This window comes from Pseudorasbora parva, chromosome 3, assembly GCF_024679245.1.
Source record: "Pseudorasbora parva isolate DD20220531a chromosome 3, ASM2467924v1, whole genome shotgun sequence".
Lineage (NCBI taxonomy): Eukaryota > Metazoa > Chordata > Actinopteri > Cypriniformes > Gobionidae > Pseudorasbora > Pseudorasbora parva.
In genome coordinates, this window is record NC_090174.1 from 6,980,667 (window position 1) to 7,002,881 (window position 22,215).

The window sequence follows — 22,215 nt, forward strand, 5'->3', positions numbered from 1 at the left end:
ACTGTTGTTATGCAATGATGATATTGTAATATTTACCATTATTCACCCATTGTGCAAGCTGTCTCTTTAATACGGCATGGTTTATATACATGCTGCTGCTGATTGACATTTTTTACACACCCACCAAAAAAGAGAAAATGTATCTCAACCTCTGCTGCACACTGTTTCCAGGAAACATGTTGTTCAACCTGGAAACTGTAGCAAAACGCTGCGGTTCATTCTTGCGTTACGCAGCACGTTTGAACTTCCGCAAGAACCAATGAGGTTCATTCTTGTGTTGCGCAGCACGTTTGAGCTTCAGCAAGAACCAATGAGGTTCATTCTCGTGTTGCGCAGCACGTTTGAGCTTCAGTAAGAACCAATGAGGTTCATTCTCGTGTTGCGCATCACGTTTGAGCTTCAGCAAGAACCAATGAGGTTCATTCTCGTGTTACGCATCACGTTTGAGCTTCAGCAAGAACCAATGATGTTCATTCTCGTGTTACGCATCACGTTTGAGCTTCAGTAAGAACCAATGAGGTTCATTCTCGTGTTACGCATCACATTTGAGCTTCAGCAAGAACCAATGATGTTCATTCTCGTGTTATGCATCACATTTGAGCTTCAGCAAGAACCAATGAGGTTCATTCTCGTGTTGCGCATCACGTTTGAGCTTCAGTAAGAACCAATGAGGTTCATTCTCGTGTTATGCATCACGTTTGAGCTTCAGTAAGAACCAGTGAGGTTCATTCTCGTGTTACGCATCACGTTTGAGCTTCAGCAAGAACCAATGAGGTTCATTCTCGTGTTGCGCATCACGTTTGAGCTTCAGCAAGAACCAATGAGGTTCATTCTCGTGTTACGCATCACATTTGAGCTTCAGCAAGAACCAATGATGTTCATTCTCGTGTTACGCATCACATTTGAGCTTCAGCAAGAACCAATGAGGTTCATTCTCGTGTTGCGCATCACGTTTGAGCTTCAGCAAGAACCAATGATGTTCATTCTTGTGTTACGCATCACGTTTGAGCTTCAGTAAGAACCAGTGAGGTTCATTCTCGTGTTACGCATCACGTTTGAGCTTCAGCAAGAACCAATGATGTTCATTCTCGTGTTACGCATCACGTTTGAGCTTCAGTAAGAACCAATGAGGTTCATTCTCGTGTTGCGCATCACGTTTGAGCTTCAGCAAGAACCAATGAGGTTCATTCTCGTGTTACGCATCACGTTTGAGCTTAAGTAAGAACCAATGAGGTTCATTCTCGTGTTGCGCATCACGTTTGAGCTTCAGCAAGAACCAATGAGGTTCATTCTCGTGTTGCGCATCACGTTTGAGCTTCAGCAAGAACCAATGAGGTCCATTCTCGTGTTACGCATCACGTTTGAGCTTAAGTAAGAACCAATGAGGTTCATTCTCGTGTTGCGCATCACGTTTGAGCTTAAGTAAGAACCAATGAGGTTCATTCTCGTGTTGCGCATCACGTTTGAGCTTAAGTAAGAACCAATGAGGTTCATTCTCGTGTTGCGCATCACGTTTGAGCTTCAGCAAGAACCAATGAGGTTCATTCTCGTGTTACGCATCACGTTTGAGCTTCAGCAAGAACCAATGATGTTCATTCTCGTGTTACGCATCACGTTTGAGCTTCAGTAAGAACCAATGAGGTTCATTCTCGTGTTGCGCATCACGTTTGAGCTTCAGCAAGAACCAATGAGGCTCATTCTCGTGTTACGCATCACATTTGAGCTTCAGCAAGAACCAATGAGGCTCATTCTCGTGTTACGCATCACGTTTGAGCTTCAGCAAGAACCAATGAGGTTCATTCTCGTGTTACGCATCACGTTTGAGCTTCAGCAAGAACCAATGAGGTTCATTCTCGTGTTGCGCATCACGTTTGAGCTTCAGCAAGAACCAATGAGGTTCATTCTCGTGTTGCGCATCACGTTTGAGCTTCAGCAAGAACCAATGAGGTTCATTCTCGTGTTACGCATCACGTTTGAGCTTCAGCAAGAACCAATGATGTTCATTCTCGTGTTACGCATCACGTTTGAGCTTCAGTAAGAACCAATGAGGTTCATTCTCGTGTTGCGCATCACGTTTGAGCTTCAGTAAGAACCAATGAGGTTCATTCTCGTGTTGCGCATCACGTTTGAGCTTCAGCAAGAACCAATGAGGTTCATTCTCGTGTTACGCATCACGTTTGAGCTTCAGCAAGAACCAATGAGGTTCATTCTCGTGTTGCGCATCACGTTTGAGCTTCAGTAAGAACCAATGAGGTTCATTCTCGTGTTGCGCATCACGTTTGAGCTTCAGCAAGAACCAATGAGGTTCATTCTCGTGTTACGCATCACATTTGAGCTTCAGCAAGAACCAATGATGTTCATTCTCGTGTTACGCATCACGTTTGAGCTTCAGTAAGAACCAGTGAGGTTCATTCTCGTGTTACGCATCACGTTTGAGCTTCAGCAAGAACCAATGAGGTTCATTCTCGTGTTGCGCATCACGTTTGAGCTTCAGTAAGAACCAATGAGGTTCATTCTCGTGTTGCGCATCACGTTTGAGCTTCAGCAAGAACCAATGAGGCTCATTCTCGTGTTACGCATCACATTTGAGCTTCAGCAAGAACCAATGAGGTTCATTCTCGTGTTACGCATCACGTTTGAGCTTCAGCAAGAACCAATGATGTTCATTCTCGTGTTACGCATCACGTTTGAGCTTCCTCTAGAACCAATGAGGTTCATTCTCGTGTTACGCATCACGTTTGAGCTTCAGCAAGAACCAATGAGGCTCATTCTCGTGTTACGCATCACGTTTGAGCTTCAGCAAGAACCAATGAGGTTCATTCTCGTGTTACGCATCACGTTTGAGCTTCAGTAAGAACCAATGAGGTTCATTCTCGTGTTACGCATCACGTTTGAGCTTCAGCAAGAACCAATGAGGTTCATTCTCGTGTTGCGCATCACGTTTGAGCTTAAGTAAGAACCAATGAGGTTCATTCTCGTGTTGCGCATCACGTTTGAGCTTAAGTAAGAACCAATGAGGTTCATTCTCGTGTTGCGCATCACGTTTGAGCTTCAGCAAGAACCAATGAGGTTCATTCTCGTGTTGCGCATCACGTTTGAGCTTCAGCAAGAACCAATGAGGTCCATTCTCGTGTTGCGCATCACGTTTGAGCTTCAGCAAGAACCAATGAGGTCCATTCTCGTGTTGCGCATCACGTTTGAGCTTCAGCAAGAACCAATGAGGCTCATTCTCGTGTTACGCATCACATTTGAGCTTCAGCAAGAACCAATGAGGTTCATTCTCGTGTTACGCATCACATTTGAGCTTAAGTAAGAACCAATGAGGTCCATTCTCCTGTTGCGCATCACGTTTGAGCTTCAGTAAGAACCAATGAGGTCCATTCTCATGTTATGCAGCACGTTTGAGCTTCAGTAAGAACCAATGAGGTTCATTCTCATGTTATGCAGCACGTTTGAGCTTCAGTAAGAACCAATGAGGTTCATTCTCGTGTTACGCATCACATTTGAGCTTCAGCAAGAACCAATGAGGTCCATTCTCGTGTTATGCATCACATTTGAGCTTCAGCAAGAACAAGTAAGGTTTGTTATTGCACCTCAAGCAGGTTAGGTTGAGCTTCGGTTTGTTTGCTGATCAATGTTCAAATGTGAATGAAAGACTAAATTTAATCTCTTCATCATATAAAGTGATTGAGTCTCTTCAGAAAATTTTGACTAAACCACTCAATTCATATGGATTAGTTTTATGCTCAGTTGAGGGTCAGAAAGCTTTCAGATTTAATTGAAAAGATCTTCATTTGTGTTCTGAAGTTGAATGAAAGTCTTACGGGTTTGGAACGACATGAGGATGAGTAATTAATGAAAGAATTTAAATTTTTGGGTGAACTATCCCTTCAATGAGTCCATCTTTACTTATGCCACTAATGCTTGATTTTTTTCCATTGAAATTCCAGCTCTGTATTTTTAATTAAAAACCTTGATGGGGAAAGCAGTATTATTTTTCCAGTCATTTAGGTTATCCACCATAAGTAAATGTCCCTTTTTGGAATTGGCCAGATGTCATTGCTTCTACATGCACTGTGTATAACATTATTCAAATAAGTGTGTGGGAGGATTTAAAAGGTAGGAGAGCAAGATTTGTTGTGTAAATTCACTATTTGTCTGATTCCTTTCCCAGCAAACCTCACCGGATATACTGAGAAAGTTGGCATGGAGAACTTTGAACTTCTCAAAGTGCTTGGCACCGGAGGTGAGCGCGCTTCTCTGTATTGTCCCATTACGGCTTTGTCCATCCCGTAAAGGTCATGGGAATGTTTATGCTCAATCAAAATAGTTTTGAGTGATTATGAAAGAAAGTCATGATGAAAGAATAATATGAATGATGGCTATGAAGTTAGAATTATGGAGTAGATCTAACACATTTTATACATCACAGGGCGTTGACTGTGCAACCATTTCACTCGCATTTGTGACTAAAATAGATGTGTGCGAACTGTACAACGTATTTTGGAGCATGTGAGGGAATAAAAAAATCCCTGCCGATCAGTTTTTATTTTATTTAAGATCATAAATTACTCAATACCTTAAATGGTTATCTTAATAATTATTTTAAGGTATCTTATATTTTGGGGATGGAAAAACAAATTGCGATACTGCCTAATGTGATTTATTAAACTTGATAGATAAATGTGAGCGTTTCGCGTTTAAAATCCTGAAAGTGCCGCTGTTGTCTAAAACCAATTTTTACTTGAACTAAGCAAATGTTAGCTCACATAAAATCAAATGTATATTTTGTATTGAAATTTTTTTTTTTCATTTAGTTCAAAATAACCTGTCATTTAGTTTCATTAACCTGATGTACCAAACTAAAGCTGAAATAAAATTGGATAAAAACTATTCAGACTTCACTATACAGACAAAACAACAAAAACTAATAAACAAAAGCTTACTAAAACTTTTAACTAAAATGAAAATGAAATCTTTCAAAAATATTAACAAAAAATATCTCTGTGATACTAAAATAATCGTAGTATGGCTGGCTATATATATATAAAAAACAAAAAAACACATGAAAATGAATAAATGCAGAATTGGTTTACCCCTAAAGTTTCTAAATAAGCTCCTAAATTTAGTAGCACAGGTGCTCCTTGGGGAAAAAGTAAGCATCAAGCCCTGCAGCTAAATATATGGTAATATTAAGTTTTATATCTCCAACTTTTATTTTTTGCTGCAAATGAGCCAAACACTTCTTTCCGGTCATTCAGGGAAATAATCATCTAGAGACTCAAGACCCATAATCAGACGTAGCATACGCCCAAACGGTCACCGTTATTCTGCTAAATAAGACAAGCTCCTTGGTCAACATACACAGGAACAACATTCCTGTTTGGGAATGTAGTCCTACCCGTAAACCTAACCCTACCCATGAGTTATCCGTGAAATCAGAGGGAAACGACAGGTGAAGAACTCCGATGTAGACGCTCCTGGTTGTGAGCCTAAACTTGACAGAAACTGTAACCTTGGCTCTCAAATCTGATTGGTTGATTGGAATGTTGTTCATGAATCAACAAAGATGGGGATCCAGGAATATGTACTTTGAAATCACACAGCCAAACACCCTGTGCATCTTTAATGCTGGCTTATTAACAACATATGAATAACAGGAAGCATTTAAGTAGTATTTGTATAATTGTTTTCTATCACAGTCTTAATTGTCTGATGCAGCTGTAGTTAAACCAGATTTGCATAATGTGTAAATATTGTGGCTCTTTAGGCTTTTAAAAGGTTGTTTGAGTGCAGAAGTTACTCAAAGCACAGGTTTTGTTAAGTACACATTGGTTGAGCTTATCCCCGCATCTCTGCTTTTCCTTTTCTTTATCAGCTTACGGGAAGGTATTCCTGGTCAGAAAAATCAGCGGCCATGATAAAGACAAACTCTACGCCATGAAGGTTTGTACTGTCTACTATCACACATTAATTTTTGCTTGTCCTTCGAATAGTAAAAACAAACATAAATAGGCACTTTATAATTTACATATGAGTTATGAGTTATAATGTGCTGTCACCCTGCGGTTTATTGATTAAATTGCCATTTTGGGAGCACTTTACAACAAGGTTTCATTAGTTAACTACTTTAGTTAACATGAACTAAAAATAACAATGTGTCAGCATTTATTAGTCTTAGTTAATATTCATTTCAACATTTACTAATACATTACTAAAATCAAAAGTTGTATTTGTTTACATTAGATAATACATTGTGAAATATCAACTTGAACAATATATGAACTGCTCTATTTTTATTAAAGGGGGGGTGAAACACTCAGTTTCAGTCAGTGTCATGTCAATCTTGAGTACCTATAGAGTAGCATTGCATCCTGCACATCTCCGAAAAGTCTTTATTTTTTTAATAATTATATAAGAAAGATGCGCTGTTCCGAGTCTTTCCGAAAAAGCCGAGCGGGTGGGGGCGTATCGTGTGAGCGGAGCTAAATAATGACGTGTGCTCGCTGCTGCTATGTTGAGTCGAGTGCGTCGTAAAGCTGTCATCCCTAACAGCGGGAAAAAAACTTTATTAAAAATAAAAATATGGCTTTTAATCAGATACAGCCATACATCTATGATCCGGAATCAGACCCAGAGGCTGCAGTTGAACAGGAGCAGCAGCAAAAACGACTAGAGCAGGACGTCTCTATGTGGTACAAGTTATACACTAACTATATAATATGCTTAGCGGCTTGTGTTATTTACATATTTATACTTGAATTATATCGTCGTATTTTTGTCTTTGAAGGTGTACATGTGGGAAGTGCAGTTGTGCACGTGTGTTTGTGTGTTTACGCGTGGTTTGTGTAGACAGTAAGCGGACTAAAAAAAACACAGACATTTGAAGCAGTCTCACTCACCCTTCTAACGTTGGGACTGCTCCATCATTCAGCATTAGGCGATTGGGAAAAGCCGGCGTCAAGCTGGGCCTTGTTTATGAAACAGTCGGCACCGAAATGCAGCGAACAGATATAAACATTCGCGCAACTCAGTTGCTGATCCGGAAAAGCAAATTACATCCACTGTTGCCTTAACGCGGGGTTTTTGGCGAATCTGTGCAGGACTGTCTTGGTCTGGCAACCAAAAACGCACTTTTTTGGTGACATTGTTATGTGCACATCACCTGTCCAGCATCCTACAAGCCAGCGCTTTGATGGGCGTAGCCTGTTACTTTCACTCTCTCCCTCTCTCTCTCTCTCACGCGCTTCCGGTAGAATTGTCCGTAAGGCCCATACAAGGAAATTCCGCCCCCGTTAACGTCAAAGGGGACGCATGATCTCAAAAAACTTGCCGAAACTTATGACTAACCGGAAGTAGTATTTTTGACAAAGAAATACTCCCATCAAACGTCCACCTTAACTTTTGAAACTTTGTCTATGTTTAGTATGGGATTCCAAGTCTTTAACAGTGTAAAAAGATCAGTATGCATGAAACAGCATTTCACTCCCCCTTTAACATTACAAAGATAACTATTAGAACTATAAAAACATTTTTGTTACCGGTATTTGAAATAAAATAAACATGAACTAAAATACATTTTAATGTATTATTTATTCAGAGTTGCATAATATGCAACATTTCTCATTTTTGTTTGTTGAAGTGCTAAAATAAAATCTAAATCAAATGAAACAAAACTTACAAAAACATACTAAACTTTTAACCAAAATTAAAATGGCGCAAAGAAAAATCAAATCGAATTCAAAATATTACCCAAAAACTATAATACTATATCAATGATACTAAGGGTGCATTCATGCGACAACGATGCACTTTTGTATTTTTTCACGTACAGTCGACAAAGTCTCAGTGAAAACGACTAAAAACACTGTATTATTCATGCCAGCCCAGTGGATGGTGATGTCACTTTGTAAAGAAACCCTACACACCTGTTGTCACTGTTTTCTCAAATGTGCATTTTTATAGTTTACACAGAGGCAATAAAGGTATTGTTTTCAAAAACTTGCACTTTGAAATCTGTTTGAAAAGTATGTGTTTTCAGGACCCAAAAATGACACTGTCAAAGTCAACGTTGTCATTTTTAGCACATTGCTTGGCGATTGTTAAAGATGAAATTGTTCCTTCAGGGAACAACAGTAATACATTCACAAGGTTAAGAAAGACAACAGTAAATGCAGACGATAGTAATACAGAGTTTGTTTTTAAAAAATGTCATTATTTTTCATACATTTTACCTTTATTCTACACTGCTCTGTCCCTTCTTGTAAAAACGGTTGATGATTTCCTGGTTCTATGAAGTTAGTCCCTCAAAAATACACAATGGACACTGATTGGTTAGCTGGCCCAGTGTGTTGTGATTGGCTAACCACCTAGTGCACTCCAGCCTACTCTTCTCCACAGCAATAAAAAATGGCCTCGTCCCCCTTATTTAATCTTCTCAGAGGGCTTTATGTAAAAAATTGAACCCGCTGATGTCAGCGAGTCTGGAGGAAAAGGCTGTAGTTCCCTACCGCTGTTTGCTGTAGTCCTTAGAAATTGATTTCTTTAAAAGCAGATATCTCCCTTTGCTTTAAACTTTGGACGTTGTAACTTTGCAGTTATTGTTTATGCTCAAACAGCAACATTACACACTAGCTAAAGTTAGAAAAGTGAAATCGTGTTTTACCACCCCTTTAAGTGTTGTAAACGAATGGCCAAAATGCATAAAAACTTTTGTGTTTTCAGTTGAAAGCAGTGTTGAGTAAATGGCCCCTCAAATAACACTGGTTCAAATGTTATTCATCTCATTATTATTATTATTATGAAATAATTGTATGGTCATTTCTCCTGTAGGTTCTGAAGAAAGCAGCCATTGTTCAGAAGGCAAAGACTGCCGAGCACACAAGAACAGAGCGACAGGTGCTGGAACACATTCGCCAGTCACCCTTTCTGGTCACCCTCCATTACGCCTTTCAGACGCAAACCAAACTGCATCTTATACTAGGTAAGCACAGGAGTGTGCTATTGAAATATTGCATTATTTCCCTCCTGCGTTAAAGGAATAGTTCGAATTAGAATTAGACCCCATTGACATGCATTATACGAGCAACGGTTGGAGTTAAAAATCTTCATTTGTGTTCTACTGAAGAAACAAACACACCTACATCTTGGCTGCCCTGGGGGTAAGCAGATAAACATCAAATTTTCAGTTTTGGGTGAACTATCCCTTTAATATGCAATTCGAATGATGTGCACAAAATAAATGGTGAACAGTTGTCGCTCAGAAGTTTTTAGTAAATTTCACAAACATTTGCAATTAATTAAAGATGGTGAAATTTTGAAGTAGTAAGACTGAAATAGTATTTTATTGTGCAACATACTCCAATAATATGCATGTTTTATTTACATATTATCATAATTTTTTTTTTTTTTTTCTATTGCCCCTACACTGCCCCTGTCCCTAAACCTACCCATCACAGGAAACATTCTGCATTTTTACTTTCTCAAAAAAAATCATCCTGCATGATTTATAAGCATTTTGAAAAATGGGGACATATGTAATGCCCTCATATTTCAACCTCTCCTTGTAATACCTGTGTCATACCCAGATCATTATACACGCACACGCACACGCACACGCACACGCACACGCACACGCACACACACACACACACACACACACACACACACACACACACACACACACACACACACACACACACACACACACGTCTGTTGTAATGCCATCTTTTTATGAATGAAGGCCACTATCATTGATACTAATACTGCTACTAATATCTCTATTAAATTGATAAAAAAAGATATTAAATGATTGATATTAATGATAGATATTCAGCATAACAGTATAATTGAAATCTGTCAATTTTAGCATTTATTAGGCTTTAAAAACCTTTTACTTTAAGTCATTTTAAAACATTCTTCTCTTCCACTTTACCTGTGGCCTTCCTATATAATCAATATAAAGAAATGGGATAAAGTTACCAAACAATTGACAGTCTTAAGTTAACTGCATAAATTATACATTAAATATAGATTAATCCTTATTAAAGCTAAAATGTTCTATCTTTGTTTAACGCTAATGAAAGACATCACAGCAACTGGTTTATGAGGCTGCTGTGACTTTAAGATCTTCCTTTGCCGAACATGACGTGGATCTGACGTGCTATCGCTCTTTAAGTTAATTTAAGATGTTCTCTAACTCATTTAAGACTGCTCTTATGAAAATACTTGACAACAGGCATGAAAGAGAACCTGATTCTGGTGCGCTGTCTTTCTGCGTGTCGTCTGTCATAGTCAGGACATTCACAAACAGCGCAGCAGAATCTTTTATCTTGTGGTGTTTGAATGGTTTAAAAGCAGTAGCATGATTAAGAGCGTGATCATATAATGTAACACTAGCCACAGGATGACCGTAAAAATGGATGCTGCGTTAAATATTTTTAATGCGTTAAATGTAAAACAATTATTGCATGCGCTAATTTTGAAATAACTAATATATATCAATTAAAAAAAAAAACTTTAAAGCCATTTTTTTTAAGTATAAAAAAGTATCTAGTGCAAAAAAAAACACTAAATAATTGGGTATAATATAAGACGAGTTTTCAGCAATAGTAACCGTGTTGTTAAATGTACTGTTACTGTGATGTAAAATTACTCATCCCCAATGATGTAAGACATTGGTCATACCGCCCACCTCTAGCTTCTAGCTATTTGTCCTTCAGTAAATTGATGTTTTGTTGGAAAATTTTGTGAGTGTGTGTTTGTTTCGGAAGACTATGTGAGTGGAGGAGAGATGTTTACTCACCTGTATCAGAGAGACCATTTCTCGGAGGATGAGGTGAGGATCTACGTGGGGGAAATTATTCTGGCCCTGGAGCATCTGCACAAGGTATGACCAGCTACTGTAGTGTCTTCTGACCACTCCTTCATTGATAAGAGTAGAAACACACTTACAGATAAATAAGTTAGTGAAGTTAAATTCACTTATTCAACTAAATAAATATGATTAATATTGTTTAAATTGTTTTAATTTTTCTTTGAATATACTTATTCTGAAGTATTTGTAAATTAAATCCAGATAAGTTTTGTAATCGCTGTTTACGAGAAGCATAATTAATTAGAATTATCGATAATATTTTATTATACATTTTTATCAAACTGAGATCAAAAAGGTGTCATGAACTGTTTTTTTTTAAATGTTGTCTGAGGTCAACTAATGACGTTTGTGTAGTTTTTACATTCAAAAACATCATAACTAATCAGTAATAGGCTATTTCCTACACTGGTTTTGAGGCTCTCTCCTGAACGCTGGGTTTTGATGGGCGTAACACTGGAGACTTGGAAGTAAACGCCCACGGCTAGGATTGGAGAAGATTTACATATTTAATGAGCTTCAGCTTCGCTGTCATATCTATGCCCCCGTCAGTTCACATGAGGGAGGGATTATTTTGAAAGCAGCAACTGCAAAGATTCTCTCGACCACAGGACTCGTAAACGTCTTTATCAAACAAACACAATGATTTATTTCTCATCCACCTGCGACTGATTGGAATATTTTTTCTGTATTACATGGCCCGCATGATCAGTCGATAAGCATGAACACGCACACACACACACACACACACACACACACACACACACACACACACACACACACACACACACGTGCTCAACCAGATCAAGAAAGAATTTCTGTCGACGGCGTACGTTTTGTTAGCCCGTCTGGAAAACACACAGCCGCCGGACTATAATTACTACATATAAAAAATAAGTTTTACTCACATAAGTTTGTTGAACCATTCCTGACGGATCCATTATAGAAGGCACAACATTGTGTCTGCAAATCCAGCACCTGAGACTTGTTTACAAACGATTCCGCAGGGAAATGAACCGAACACACAAATGTTCTTCGCCACATGAGCTGGAACTTTTATTACAAATAAATGATGTATCACACATTCCTAATATTATAATCTGAAGGAAGCTTATGCAGTGACTGTTCTTCCACAATATCTTGCTATCTTCTTCCACATGTTTGTTGCTACTGGCTAGTGATCGACTGAACAGCTCCATGAGTCGGTGGGCAGGGCTACTGAATTACACATTCTGTAGAGGGATGTTTTGTCGCGTGATGACGTAAGGTTAAAGCACACAATCGTTTTCTGGGCCTGCGGTATATAAAAGCTTTTCTTTGACTAAAAAGGAAGTTTTCAGCTTTGAATCTTACAGGATAATCTTATATTACCATGACCATTTATATATATATATCAAAAGCTCAAGGGAAAGTTGATTTCTCAATTCATCACTTTAAGATCAAACTTTGAAATTAATTGTGATAGCTATAAAAAAGAGATTATGGTGAGATTTGTGTTTTTTTTTCTATGGAGACAGATTACCAGATTTTTCTATTAATCTTGTTACTTTTGTGTTTCCAGCTTGGCATTGTGTACCGGGACATTAAGCTGGAGAACATCTTGTTGGACAGTGATGGTCATGTGGTTCTGACAGACTTTGGACTGAGTAAGGAGTTTCTGGAAGAAGAGGTGGGAAAATAAAAACAAATAATAAAAGAACTAATGAATAATAACTGTAGTTGATATTTTCCTCTCGTTGTACCCATGTTGTGTTGTCATGCTGATGTGCTTTGTTCATGTGTAGAAAGAGAGGACGTACTCATTCTGTGGCACTATAGAGTACATGGCACCAGAGATTATCAGAGGGAAAGCTGGCCACGGCAAGGTGAGAGGGGATCTCACAACCATTTCACATTTCGAATTGAAAGGGATAATCGAAAAAAGAGATAATTGCACACAGAATTCTTTTATTTATTTAGAATAAAATTTCTCTATACCTAAGCACTTTTCTTTTTTTGTTCGGTAACACGTTTGTTTTTGGCTTTTTCAGTTGCTTTTCTCATTTACTTTTTCTCTGCATGGTACAACTTACTTTTTGGCATTTTTCCACTGCATGGTGCGGCTCGGTACGGTTCGCTTAAATAGTAGCACCTCGGTTGAGTTTCCAAGTGTGCCATACAATACTTAAAAGTGAAGTATAAACACTGCAGATCTCTGATTGTTCAGAGAGAATCATCACTACCGTCACTAGCATTTTAGGCTTTTGGGACCGTGATATAGCAATTGAGACCCTAAACACATCGCTAAATTCAAGATTAGTTTACACTTGTGCGCCGTCCAGCAAATCAACTGATGTTGTCAGCTGCGCTCTTAGACTCTAACGCCCGTTTCACACATACTCCGTCTGCAGTGCGTTTTTTTTTTTTTTTCAGTACCCATGTTAACGGATTACAGCTTTCACACTGCACGCGGATGCGGTCCGTCAGTCCGTTCCAGGTGCGTTGCGTCTGCAGAAGTGAGGTGATCGTTTTCGTACCGAGTCTATTTTTTGCTGTGCTGCACTGCTGCATTAAAGCGATAGAACATTGTTCGCATTAAAATAAACATGTACTGACGCGAAAATCTATTAATTTCACCACAGATGCATATAATTTAAAATATACTCTTATTTTAAAGTCAATACATTGCTTTTTTTTCTCAAGTAAAGCAAGGAAACCTTTGAAAACTGGCATTTAGGTTAAAAAGTGCCATAATGGATGGCACTCCTCCTTTCTTGGAGGTGGAAAGCAAAGTTCTTTATGACCTGCAGGATTTCTTTTAAAAGGCTTTAAAAACGAAAGAAAAGATGAGAGTCGGGTGTTTTTGAATAGCCTATTGTAAGTTTCTAATTTAAAATGTTTGTGATTTTTGGCTATAACCTGTTTAAATGTTTTGCCATTTTTGTGAGCTAAATCTAATGTACTAGGCTATAAAAATATGAATTAATGAATTGAATAAAATGTTGTTTATGTTGTTGTGTAGTAGCCTTTACGTTAACCTGACTTCTATGAAAGAGTTAACAACAAGAGTTGCAATTCTGACGAGCCATGTTCAAGTAACAACTTTTGGAAAAATAATGAATAAATGCTGTGTTTGTGGTATGCAACACCGGATCAGTTGCGGACTGCAAACGCAGCATATGTGAAAGCACAACAGGGCATGCGGATGCTGCAACGCACACGCAACGCAACACGCACCGCACACGGACTGCAGACAGAGTATGTGTGAAATGGCCGTAAGACTCTTAGACTCTTTAGCAGTGTTTTGTTTTGCTGCCATCAGCCTCCTTTGAAACAAACTTCTTAGTGTAGAGGTGGCACAATTATATCCATCATTCTATAATCCCACCCACTTTAAAGCGGTGCTAAATGTGGTGGAAAACCAAAGCGGGGCGAGCCGTGCCAAGTCGTACCACGTTGTGGAAAAGCGAAGCGAGCCGTATCAAACGTTACCATGCAGTGGAAAAGCGCTATATGTTTCCATCCCAAGTTGCGAATTTAACTCATCCACAAAATTGGAATCTCGTATAAAACATTTGCGAATAAAGCACCGTTTTTATCAGCTGCATTCAAGAGAACAAAATAGTCACTTCCTGATGCAAAATATCTGTATAAAAAATTGAAGCTGCCAAAATCGGGGAAGAAACTGTGGCTTTTTTCTTACATCATAAATGACTGGCGTCTCAGAGCATGCAGAAACGCAACAAATGCTGTCATTGATTTGATCTTCTCTTCAGATGCCTGGTGTTTGAGACACTTGTGAGACGCTTCTGGGAGGTCATTATATCAAATTATTTTGATGACAGACTTCGGCTCAGGTGTTACACAATGACCAAATGAATCACATCCTCTGAGGCAAAGTCATGTGAAGTTTTTTGTTGCGCAACGAGGGATTTATTCAGTAATGAATGTTTCCCTCATAGTTTAATGTATATGCAAACCGTCTTACCAGATAAATGTATCCACCTTAATTGAGCGCAAAAAGCTGAGCTTGGTATTTTTATCACACGTTTTTTTTAAATGCGAAATCCCAAAATGCACATAAAAATAATTGTATGGAAATATGATTTTCATGACTGTAATTTAAGCGATCTTCCTACAATTGTCTTAATTATATTTTGCCTCTCCACATTAAAGGGTCATGAAACCCCCCTGCTGCAGCGGTGTTTTTTCACACCTTCGATTTGAAAAAGCTTGTTAAAAGGGGAGTGGTCGACTGTGAAAAGGTGGGATGGTATTGTGTGGAAAGAGGGAATGTTTGCATAAATAGGGGAGTGTCAGTAGGTGCATTAAGATTAGCGATACCAACAGCAGCAGTTACAGCGGTTCTGAGACATGTTCTTGGTTCACGTTGGCATTGTTTACCACAGAGAGATTAAATGAGGGATGAGTACAGCGAATGAGAGAGCTATGAGTGGCGTGCAGCAGAGATCGCAAATCATTCAGCTCTTCAAAGTTCAAACCAGCATAATTCAGTGAGAAATGAAAATAAATGTTATTCTGCATGACGAAATATTTTGCAAACGTGATATAACTATATTTGTCCAAATATGCACGCTGTTTGGCAAGATGAACAACGCGCCGACGTGATAAGAGAACGTGAACCACCCAACATGCGATGTGATAGAGATGTGTAATTCTAGATCGGGGTAAAAGCAAAGAGGTTTGAGGCTAGTCTCGACCGCGCATTGCCGTGACGATCCGCGCTGTCTATCACTCGGCAGCTAAATCTATATTTGTCCAAATATGCAGCACACTGTTTCACTAAGAGCCCGAACACATGCGGTTTAGTGCATGGCTGTGACCACAAATAAAACGGAGAGGACGTGGCTTTTGTTCATTAGCCTACAGATTACAGATTGGTTATTTTGCACTCCTGACATAGATAGTCAACGCTTGCAGGTTCGGCGTGCGATTCCTCAGGTGAATTTTACTTTACCGAGCCTTTGTAGCAAAGGCTTCCACAGACGGCGCCGGTTACAGCTCGCTCGGCGCCCTTTACGTTACTTCGTATCAGCACAACGCCTAGCTTTCCTCCGTGACTTTTCAGCACGCTGCTTCCAAAACTTCCCCACCATATCTCTACAATAATGATGTAAGACGAGCCTGACAGAAGTGACTGTCTCATGCATATTAACTAAATTATCTTGTATGCATACTACAGCGCAGGGATTGGACTGAATGAGCTTCATGTCATGAATATATATCGAGAATCGCTCAGAGCGGCCGACGTCAGCATGTGCCCAGCAGCCCATACTTGGGCCGAAAAGGCCGTGCCGACGTCAGCATTTGTGACGTTGCTCCGACTAAGCTTTTCAAACCGGAAGACAGAAATCGCTCTGAAAAATGCAAAAATAACTATTTTCACATATGCATACCATTAATGAGTACCCTTAGTGTTTTCAATGATGTGCAGCCTATACATATCTGTTTACATCTCAAAAAAAGTGTTTTGGGGTTTCATGACCCTTTAAGCCGTGATGAGAGGAATGTATTTGTAATGTTGAATTATAAAAACATACATATTAACTTTTAAATATATATTTCTCTTTCCATATTACAGCCGTAATAATTTTTTTTGGTGATGATGACTTTTTTGCATTAATGTAATGAGAATTTGTGGTCAAAAAAAAAAAAGTTAATGTTCATCTTAAGCCCTGTTTATAGCGTTTTAAAACGCATAACTTTTGCTACGGTTATAACTTTTGTCTACACTACTGCAGCGTTTTCAAAAAACTTTTTAAAACGCTGCATACCCTTTTTAGTTTGAAAACTTCTAGGTTGTGTATTAGTGTAAATGCTCTGGAAAATTCCATCTTTATAGAACAGGATTTCTAGCTTCTCCAAATTATGATTGGTGATTTATAATAGTATAATAGTGGTAATAATTCATTCCTTCCCTTTCTGTAGGCAGTGGATTGGTGGAGTTTGGGGATTCTGATGTTTGAGCTGTTGACGGGAGCGTCTCCGTTTACTTTGGAGGGAGAGAGAAATTCCCAGAGTGAGGTGTCCAAGTGAGTCTCACCTACACACAGATCCCATGATTCAAATTATGTTCTCCTAATGTCCAGATACTTGTGTACTAAACTTCCAGTGACAACAACTGTTATGACTGCATCTCATAAATTGTTTCCCAGAATTAAAGTAGCTTTCTGTCTCTGGCAGACGAATCCTGCGCTGTGAGCCTCCATTCCCTTCGATCATTGGGCCCTTGGCTCAGGATCTCCTGCGAAAGTTACTTGTGAAAGACCCTCATAAGAGATTGGGCTCTGGTCCCAGAGGAGCCGAGGACATCAAATGCCATCCTTTCTTCAAGGTTCTTTTTTTGCTTTTCATCTGTTTTTATTCCTCACATTTGATCTCTGTGTTCCTTTTTTGGTTAAAAATTATCCAAAATCCCTTTCTGAGCAAATACATACCTAGCCAAAACTATCTCCTTACCTTAGCCAGATTCCCAATGGTAAGCATGTAATAATGTTATAATTTGAGTGGTACTGGTATTCAAGCATCTAAATGTCATTGTCACATCTGTATACATAAACGAGGAGCCGGCTAGTAGGCGTCACATGTGAGGATGCTGCAGGTGGCGGATCATTTATAGCCTTTTCTCACAGCAGCTGGAATAATGAAACTTATCATTTTGATGGGCGGATTGTAATCCAGAAAGAGCCAAACGACAATCATAAGTGACAGCTGGAGATTCACCTGTAGTCAAAAGCAAAAAATTAGACTGTACAGAAATTGAAATCTACAGGTAACGCTAATAAACACTAAATACACAGTCACACAACGCTGATGTTGTTAACATTAACAATTTGAGAACAAAGTATAACAATAATGATAATTTGTATGGCTTGTGATTTGAGCTAAGCGATCTTTAGATTCGATCACTATTGCTAGTGGGATTTATTGTAATGCTTTTTGTTCCTCAGTTAGTCAGAACAAAAGTTGCAGACATGTCACTTACATGTTCAGTTGACATTTTCAGGTGAAAACTCTTGTTTTGGCATATATTCATTAAACCTGCAGGGCATATATTTATTTAATTGAATCACAGCCTTTGTGAATTCACAGTGGCGTTGTGGTTTAATAATCGTGGAATGCGCCACTTCCAGTGTTTTGCTGGGTACTCAACTCACTTTGTTTTTTTAAACGCTTACTCAAATTTAATCGAGGAATAGTGGCAAGCCTAGTTTAACCAGAACACAAAGTAGTGGCACTTGATACTTCATTATATAATACAGTGTCCTTCATGCATATTTGAGTAGCTTAAGTGTCCACATATATTTGGTGTCACTGTAGATTGTCACATCTCAACTGGTTGTTCTCTGTAGGGCTTAAACTGGTCAGACTTGGCAGAGAAAAAGGTTCAGAGCCCATTCCGACCAGAGCTGCGTAATGAGTTGGATGTGGGTAACTTTGCTGAGGAGTTTACAGGAATGGATCCGGTCTATTCCCCTGCCAGCACACCACCTAGTACAGACCGTCTGTTTCAGGTATTCACACGCACACACAAACACACTTGTGTGTCCCTTTCATGGAGACAAATACATGCATACAATACAATAAATCTTATTTCTTGCCACAGCCCTCTATTATTAACATCAACATTGTAACTTTACACATTCATCTACAGTTACAGTTCAGTAGCTTAACGCCTATTCTCTTAGATCAAGTCACACACACACTTTTTAACACCTTCTCCGTCATCTACTGTGATCAGTGTTGTTCATTTTATTCAGCTATTACTCACCCCTGCTGAAACCAGACCAGTCTAACCAGCTAAACACCAGCTTTACCAAACTGGGAGACCAGTTAGACCAGTTCAAAGAAATAATTCACCCAAAATTTATTTATTGTCATTCCAAATCTTCTTATGTGGATTTTTATTTTAAAGAATAGAATATTTTGTCAGAATGATAATAAAACCCGCAAGCCACTTAAGCTGGTTCAATTTGTTTTTATTGTTTTACTGTTGCCAAATGAATCTCTGTAGTGATCCAGTGTCCTTTTTCTCTCAGGGCTACTCGTTCGTGGCTCCTTCTATCTTGTTCAATAAGAATGTGGTGATGGCAGATGTTCTGGATGCTCATGTGAATGTTGACCGGCCTGGTTCTGCTACAGTCCAGCGCAGTTCTATGCTAAAGGTAAACCGCTGGCGGGATTTTTTTTTGGACAACATTAGTATTTGTGATGCACTGATATTTTAGCAAGTAAAAACATTCAGCAAAAATTACATTTAGGGAAAAAAGGTAAACTATTTTATTTTCTCTGTTTTTTTTTTCCAGGACTCTCAGTTCTTTCAGCACTATGAGCTGTGCCTCCAGGGGTCGCCACTGGGCGAGGGTAGTTTTTCTGTCTGCAGGAAGTGCAGAAACAGGCAGAGTGGTCAGGAATATGCAGTGAAAATCATCAGCCGAAGGTAGAGACATTTAACACTTCATCCCACTTCACTATCCACAACATTTGAGGTTTTAAAGTTATTATTTGAGGTAATAATAAGAATATTTTGAATTCATACAAATGAATTAAGAAAGGTAAGCATTAAGAGCATTAAACAATACATCTTTTTAGTAGAAAAGTCATTCAAAGCTACTGAAAAAATTATTATTATTTTATATTATTAAAATTATATAAAAAATTATATTTTAAAGTCCTTTTTAATGTAAAACAATATCTAAAAAATGTTGGCACTAAAGGTGTTTGATATTGAAAAAAGAAATATCTCAACGTATTTTTATATATCGATAATTCGATAATATTTTGCTTAGTGTGTTTTAGTGCCGGTACCCTGGCTAATTTAGGCCTGCATAATTGTTTGTAAACTTTGATGTATCAAATATAAATATATATCTTAATTCTTACATTTAATCAATAAATTCAATTAGAATAATACAACATTATAGGGCTGCAACCAATCCAATAAAAGCATCATCAACAAAAGCCATGTTTGCACTGCACAGGTGACACAGAAGCTGCCAGTATCTGAAGTGACAGTTAGATGCATTTACTCATCTGTGCATTCAATATGGCTCAGAGGTGGCATATAGGCATTTGCACTGCAAGTACGCTTGTAGTGTATTTTGCTTAATTCATTTGGTCCAGACCAAAAAAAAAAATCCTGGTCTGTTTGGCATTCACATTGCCATTTTAACATCGAACCTAAAGGAATAGGGATGTGTTCACAACCTAAATGGTCAGCTTTTATTACGTGTACTCATGAAGGAACTTAACAAACATCCAAAACAATTGTGTGTAGGGCTGGGCGATATGGCCAAAATGTCATATCCCGATATAGCTCATTTGATATCCCGATAACGATATGCATAACGATATAGCAATTTTTCTGTTAATTCAGTTTATGAATAGTCTATACAAAATTGCAATGTGGAAATGCAGTTTGAAATGATATACAAAACAAATAAAGGTAGTATGGACTACATTTTTATTTTATTTAGAACCTTTTTTTCAAGCAAGACTGTTGGTAAAGTTAACACCTGCCTAGGAATGTTAACCGATGACCGTTTGACCGATGGTTGACCGTATCAACGTTAACCGATCAAAGTTGTCAGTTAAAAAAAAAAAGTGATCTCTAAATTAGGCTATTATAGACAGTGGACTAAACGCTACTACAGTTAGCCATCTCATTCCAAAATCTTTTTGTGTGAAGTGAACATATCCCTCGCACTCAATTTTTCATAACTCGCCTGTTTGTACTTAATAAACCAATAAAAACATTTGGCGCGAGGTCACAGCGTTTGGGTTTGCGCGCTCACAAGGTTTGCAAAAAAGTAAACAGGCTAAACACTCGAGGTTAGAGCCAGAGCAGACGACAGTATGAAGCGTGCAATTCGCTTAAGATGGGCTTACATTTGGAAATATATTACATCTACATTTCAGTGGTAACACATAAAGTGTTGATCATCTTTCTTTATTATTGTTAGCACTACCTCGAACGAAAGCGGCGTCTCTTCGGAGCTGTCATTTTCTTAAATGAGCCGCGGCAATGTTTCAAATGAGCTTCTAACACTAGACAAATGCCTTTATTTTCAACGCGATCACCTCGTACCCAAACCATTTCGAAACTAAGCAGCCATTTGTCCTCAGATTACAAACAAGCTCCTCGGCGGCGCGTTTGCGGGACTCGTGTTTCGCGCTGTGCGGGATTTAAAAAAAGTTAAGTGAGTGGAAGGGAGGCGGCAGCGCTAGGACAGTGTGTGTGTGTGTGTGTGAGAGAGAGAGAGGGAGCGCGGCTCGCGGCTGTTATTTCAAATAGCGCAGCATATTTTAAACTAATCGGTTAACCGGTTTCAACCGGCTAATGAGGCTCGGTGGTCGGTCAAGAAAATTTTTAGTTTTCGCCATCCCTACACCTGGCATTAAAATATTTCAATATATGGCTATATGATGTGCCACGTGTAAAAGCCTGTTGCAGCGTCTGTGTCTGAAGTTTGTTTTGAGCGCTTATGCCACCACTCTGGCATAATTACTCTGAGAATTACCCTGGTCTGAACCGCGTCTACTACCGTCTTCCTCCATGTTTGTTTATGTATTGCAGCGTGCATGGGCATGCCGTGGCGTGAGGTGCATCTTGACGTAAAATTCTGCCGTAAACGCCTTATCGTGGCGTAAGCGATAGAGCCTTATATATAACGATAGACATTTTCTATCGTCCAGACGATATATTCGTCATATCGCCCAGCCCTAGTTGTGTGTGGCTAAATGTGCTTGTTTTACGTGTGTAGCTACATATGATGGTATTTTGCCCAGCTGAGAACTTGTGAAGAGCTTATAAAACATGCTCAGGAGTCAAAATACACACAAATAAACCAAGATCTGCTGCAAAGAGTAGGGTTGGGACGGTATGGATTTTTTTTTTTTACCGCGGTTGAAAAGCAAGAAATTCCCGCGGTTCAGCGGTAAACCGCTTTTAAACCCGTTATATAAAAAAAAAGACGTGCAACAGGCGTAGCGCCGCGCCCCCTCTTGCGCGTATTGTTGTGAGTGCCCCACACATTAATCTTTTTCTATAGTTTTCTCTGTAAATTAAATTAAAAGTATAACTAATGCATATATGCTATTTTAAATACTGTACTGTATTCCATATAGCCTACATTTTACATTAATAAATGCGCAAACATTTCATAAGCATGCGTGTTTATTTTCCTATTTCCTATTTTTTTAGTAATTGCTGCTTGTTGCTCTGAGATGCGCAAAAAAATTTGTTGGCATTTTAACTGCATTCTAATAGGCTGCATTAAGCAGTGATGTTGTTTGGTCTTTGTTGACATACTTAATAATGTCAGCTCACATGTCATTAAATC

The 22,215-nt window shown here is 38.7% G+C and overlaps 1 protein-coding gene across 1 annotated transcript in view; it reads left to right on the top strand.

Annotated features, from left to right (window-relative positions):
• Positions 1–22,215, top strand: part of rps6ka4 (ribosomal protein S6 kinase, polypeptide 4) — a 46,395-nt gene that overhangs the window by 1,874 nt on the left and 22,306 nt on the right. The window contains exons 2-12 of the mRNA XM_067437714.1: positions 4,175–4,246; positions 5,879–5,946; positions 8,833–8,983; positions 10,773–10,888; positions 12,435–12,542; positions 12,658–12,738; positions 16,802–16,905; positions 17,057–17,207; positions 18,226–18,387; positions 18,913–19,038; positions 19,180–19,313. Of these exons, the coding sequence (XP_067293815.1) occupies positions 4,175–4,246; positions 5,879–5,946; positions 8,833–8,983; positions 10,773–10,888; positions 12,435–12,542; positions 12,658–12,738; positions 16,802–16,905; positions 17,057–17,207; positions 18,226–18,387; positions 18,913–19,038; positions 19,180–19,313 (1,273 nt within the window). The remainder of the gene's footprint in view (positions 1–4,174; positions 4,247–5,878; positions 5,947–8,832; positions 8,984–10,772; positions 10,889–12,434; positions 12,543–12,657; positions 12,739–16,801; positions 16,906–17,056; positions 17,208–18,225; positions 18,388–18,912; positions 19,039–19,179; positions 19,314–22,215) is intronic.